Here is a 4,757-nt window from a genome sequence, read left to right on the forward strand (position 1 = left end):
AATCGGGCGATTTGATTGCTGGTTTTGGTCTGCCTTGTCCCCTTTCTGTAGTCATCTCTAGTAAGTCGGCAATGTCAGCTCCGGTTAGAGGGCATTGAAGGAAGCGGTGGGGTTGAAGCCCACTAGGTCTCCCTGGCACAGTGGCTGTGGGCAGAGGTGGATGCTGCTGAGTGGAGAGCAGTGCTGCTGGATGGTAAGAGCTCTACCCTAGCTGCCGACACCTGGGTAGCCTTCTATATGTTATTTTAAAGCTATGCTGTAGCACTAGTCTGTTCTGGATTGTAACTGATGCTAGGTGGAGTGACTTCTAAAAGTAGAAAGTCCGTATTTTTCTAATCATGTTAACTGCTATGACAATTAAATGCCATGACTGTACTTGTGTACCACAGGTACTGTGATTAGAGCACGCAGGGGACTGAATCTTCTGGTTTAGGCAGTAAGTTGAAGATTTCAGTGTACAGTTGCATTAAAGATGTAACGTTTGGTAGGTAAAGTGAATTTTAAATTGCTTTTTTTAACTGATGCTTCATAATCCAATTAGTATCCATTAACACTGTAGGCTTCTTTCTAAGAGGTTTTTGGTATTCATAACTGAAGTTGCTTATTGTCTTTCAGTATAGATCTGTGCAAGTTTTCTAGTGTACACTAAGACAGGCATTGGTGTGTGTAATATGAGGTTAATAATTAAACTTCTACAGACACGTGATGCTGCCAAGAGAACTTTCAAAGCAAGTACCAAAAACTCATCTAATGTCTCAAGAGGAATGGAGATGACTTGGTGTTCAGCAAAGTCTTGACTGGGCTCACTACATGATCCATGAGCCGGGTAAGCACAGCTAAACAAAATAAGATGAACAAAGGAGTCTAAAATACCACCTCTCTGGTGTTTGAAACTGAAGCTCAGTGTGTAATTACTTTCCTCTAGAATCTAATTGGAGTTTCCTGCTAAATGTTTAAACTCTTCTTTATCTGTCTGCTATTTTTACCAACATAAGTGGTGTAGCAACCTTTATTCTAAACCTTCACCCCTCACTCTCAGAACTGGACATGCAAAATGCTAGCTTCCTTCTAGGTATCTGCAGCCTCTTAGCAGACAAAACACACTAGATTTGAATATGTTCCTATCTCTGCCTATAAAAAAAGGTTTTGGTGACATCTTGAGTTATGTTAGTATCTCAGTGACTGCCCCAAACTTGATGTAGCAGCACATCTTTGTATAATGAAATAGACATACCTATTTCATACAAAAAAAATAATAGATGCTTGCCTAGATGAGGTCCTGTAACAATGCTATGAAAAAAAATCTATAGTATAGTTTGAGCTCTAGCTATACTGCCTGCTAAAAGCTACACTGAAGCCAGGGTCTTTTCAGTCACTGGTCTGTGAAGCTCTAAAACTTCAGTAAGTATAAAATACTGAGAATGACCATTCTAAATACCTTTTTAGTCAGTCTTGTCAATGGTGATTTAACTGGTGATAGATGAATTGCAGTTAGTCCCATGGAGTTCCAAGCTTCCAAAGAACCAGAAGTAATTGGCCTAATCTTCCAGTATTTGCCTTATCTGGACACCTTTGATACTTTGAATGTATTGCCTTGTGCTTTTTTTTAAGGTATTTATGATTAAGTCAATGTTAATGCAGTCAACTTATGTTATTGATAATTAAAGTGACTTTTGATGCTTGTCAGTTAGTACATACCTGATCAGGACAGAACCACCACTTCATTAGAGTAAGTTACAGTGATAAAACTCATCAAATAGCCCAGTGTAGAGACAGAACTGGTACCAGTTCTGCTGGTTTTGGGGGGTTGGGTTGTGGTGGTTTTTTGGCATTTTGTTTGTTTGTTTAATTCTTAAGCTTATGAACCTGCCAATTTTTGGCATTAAACTTTCAAAAGCATCTATGACTATTCCATGGTTAATACAAAGTTGATCTGAAAATACTATACATGAAGACCTTCCTGTGGGCTTGATCTCTTAATCTACTTGTTATATGACAGGAAGCTTCAATTATTGTTCAAGCTCTTTTAAATCAAAGAAGTATCTGTAATCAGGACTTGAGTGACAGGCTGACGCTTTGTCCTATTTTATTTTCAGAGCCACATATTCTTCTCTTCATAAGACCTCTTCCAAAGAATGAGAAAAAATGAACTGCCTTCCAGAAATCTCCTAAATCTTCTGGAGCTTTATGTGTATGAGTCTATATATGTTGGTAGTAGTCAGTGAATACTTGAAAGTGTACAAAACATGCAGCCATACCTGTGCCTGAGCTGTATTATTTACAGCAACATAGCTCAGTCAAATGCAATTCCAAGTAGGCTGCTATGATATTCAAAGATTAATGAAGTTATCCTTAATGTAATCTCCTATTTGACTTTTTATTTGATTTAAGTTTGCATATTGCATGTTCTGACTAGATAATCACTTGTTACCTGTGTTCAATAACGTTCACATCTATCTTTTCTACTAAACAGTTTAGCATGTTCAAATCCAATGGCTTCATCTGTTCAGTAGTAGGCATAAAGGAATAAACTTTTAATGCTATATAAAACCTGATTGTCCTAATTAACCAGACAAAACTAATATTCTTGTCTAACGTGTTAGAAGGGATATCCACTTGAGAAAAAAATTTAATTTGTGAAAGCTACTTTGTTTCTATGCAGGAATTGTTTTACCCTGCAGTCCTAAATTTCTGACCCTTATTTGAGTTGCTCTTATAAAAATATAAAGTTAAAAGTAAATCAAGTGAGTTTTGCAACTGCCTCTGACTAGTTCCCAAATAGCAGCTAAGTAATCTGAAAAGAAAGGTGGCAGTGATAGGTAATAGACTAGCCTCTGAGAGCCTGAAACTATAGGACTCTAGAGTTGATGCTGGTTGTAATGTGATAGCTTAAGTCACTGCAGGATAAATAATCTCTATGGTGTAAACTAGAAACTTCACTGAGCTTTTTAACACTTAAATTATTTTAGTAGTACCAATTTATCTTTCTGCTCCAATCTTTTAGTCAGGATTTAGCCTGCACTTCCTGTCGTGTTGGGGTTTTTTGGGTTGGTTTTTTTTTTAGGTTTTTTTTTTCTTCCTGGGAAGCTAGCTTGTACTCTTTCTGGGTGTGGACAGCAGTGGTTTAGAAGTATGGTCAAAATAAACAGTACTTTCTATCTAACAAATCTTATTGGTAGCAGAACAGTACACATTCAATTTCTTTAAATATAAAAGGTCATAGCTAATACAGTAAAACTCTAATCAGTCCTTATTTAGAAAGTTGTGTGTCAGCATAGGTGAGCAAGTATATGGACTCAATATAACAAACAAGTTCAGGGGTGATTAGTTGCTGCAAACCAGTCCCTGTGGTAGTTGTTAAGGGAGAAGCCGCTGCCCGAGCATTCACACACCAATCAAGGAGTCGCACACACACCACCCGAGACTTTAACTGCTAGGACAGGAGGCCCTTCAAAAATAGGACAGGAGCCCCTTCACAGCTGGCAACTCCAGTGAGCTGACGGGTGCCCCTTTTGACTCGTCTCACACATACACTCTCACTCTCGGGCGCTTTCTCTTCCCTCAGGCTCGACCCTAGGTTTCCTGAAGCAGAATCTCTGACATGACGTATGCCAGACATTTATTAAATAAGTGGTACAGTGGTGAAGAACAGCTCGAGCTGGATGCCTCCGGAGAGGGACCCCGAACAAAAGAATCTCTGGGCAATTATAACCTTACAATCTAAGTTCCCCTTCCCTCATGAGACGGTTCAGTCCAATAGTAGTATTTGGGTCTAGGGTGTCCTTGTTCCTCATTGGATCCTTTCACTGTCTCCAGGTGGGCTGCTCCTTTTCTTGAGGAGACAACTTCTGCTGATGGATGTGACTATCTTATCTTTCTAATTTACACCGGTTTCAGGGCCTCCCCTCATGTAACTGAGTCAGAGTTCAGAATAAGTTCATCAGTATCTAGGTGAAAGTTCACAGCTTGTGGCCTAAGGCTTTTTACTAATGCTATACAATGGATTCTGTTTGGACTAGGAAGTGACCCCTATAACAGTAGTAGCCCTGCAATTAGATTTTTTTTTTTACAGTGCCTCAGTATAGCTTGTTTGAATACAGCCTACAATATCACTGATACTGTAAAGGTGATATGGTGCCAGAGAGAGGTAAGTGTTGTCATGGAATAACTGGAATGCAGTTTTGATCGGGTCAGAACAGAAAAGCAGTACATTGCTATAGGAGAGAACACCGCTAGTTACAGAGTTTATATACCTTTTAGGCTATACAACTTGTTCTTTCACCAAACCATGTCAGATAAGCTGGACTACAGTAAATCACAACAAAGAGTGATAAGGATGGACTGCTCCAGCATGGGTCCCCTGCAGGGACGGGTCCTGCCAGGAGCCTGCTCCAGCTCAGTCTCTCCACGGGGGTCACAACTTCCTTCAGGGCACATCCACCTGCTACGGCATGGGGTCCTCCACAGGCTGCAGGGGGATATCTGCTCCACCGGGGACCTTCATGGGCTGCAGGGGGACAGCCTGCCTCACCATGGTCTTCACCAGGGGCTGCAGGGGAAGCTCTGCTCTGGTGCCTGGAGCACGTCCTCCCACTCCTTCTTCACTGACCTTGATGTCTGCAGAGTTGTTTCTCTCACATATTCTCACTTGTCTATCTGGCTGCAAATGCTGCGTGCTAGTTTTTTTTTCCCCTTCTTAAATATATTATCACAGAGGCACTACCACTGTCTCTGATTGGCTTTGGCTTGGCCAGCAG

General features: G+C 40.6%; 1 protein-coding gene across 1 annotated transcript in view; it reads left to right on the forward strand.

Moving 5' to 3' along the window:
• Window positions 1-2,149, forward strand: part of CKS1B (CDC28 protein kinase regulatory subunit 1B) — a 2,522-nt gene extending 373 nt beyond the window's left edge. The window contains 2 exon segments of the mRNA XM_010295879.1: window positions 699-826; window positions 2,097-2,149. Of these exon segments, the coding sequence (XP_010294181.1) occupies window positions 699-826; window positions 2,097-2,149 (181 nt within the window).
• The last annotated feature ends 2,608 nt before the right edge of the window (window positions 2,150-4,757 follow it).

This window comes from Phaethon lepturus, unplaced genomic scaffold (genome assembly GCF_000687285.1).
Source record: "Phaethon lepturus isolate BGI_N335 unplaced genomic scaffold, ASM68728v1 scaffold21030, whole genome shotgun sequence".
Taxonomy (NCBI): domain Eukaryota; kingdom Metazoa; phylum Chordata; class Aves; order Phaethontiformes; family Phaethontidae; genus Phaethon; species Phaethon lepturus.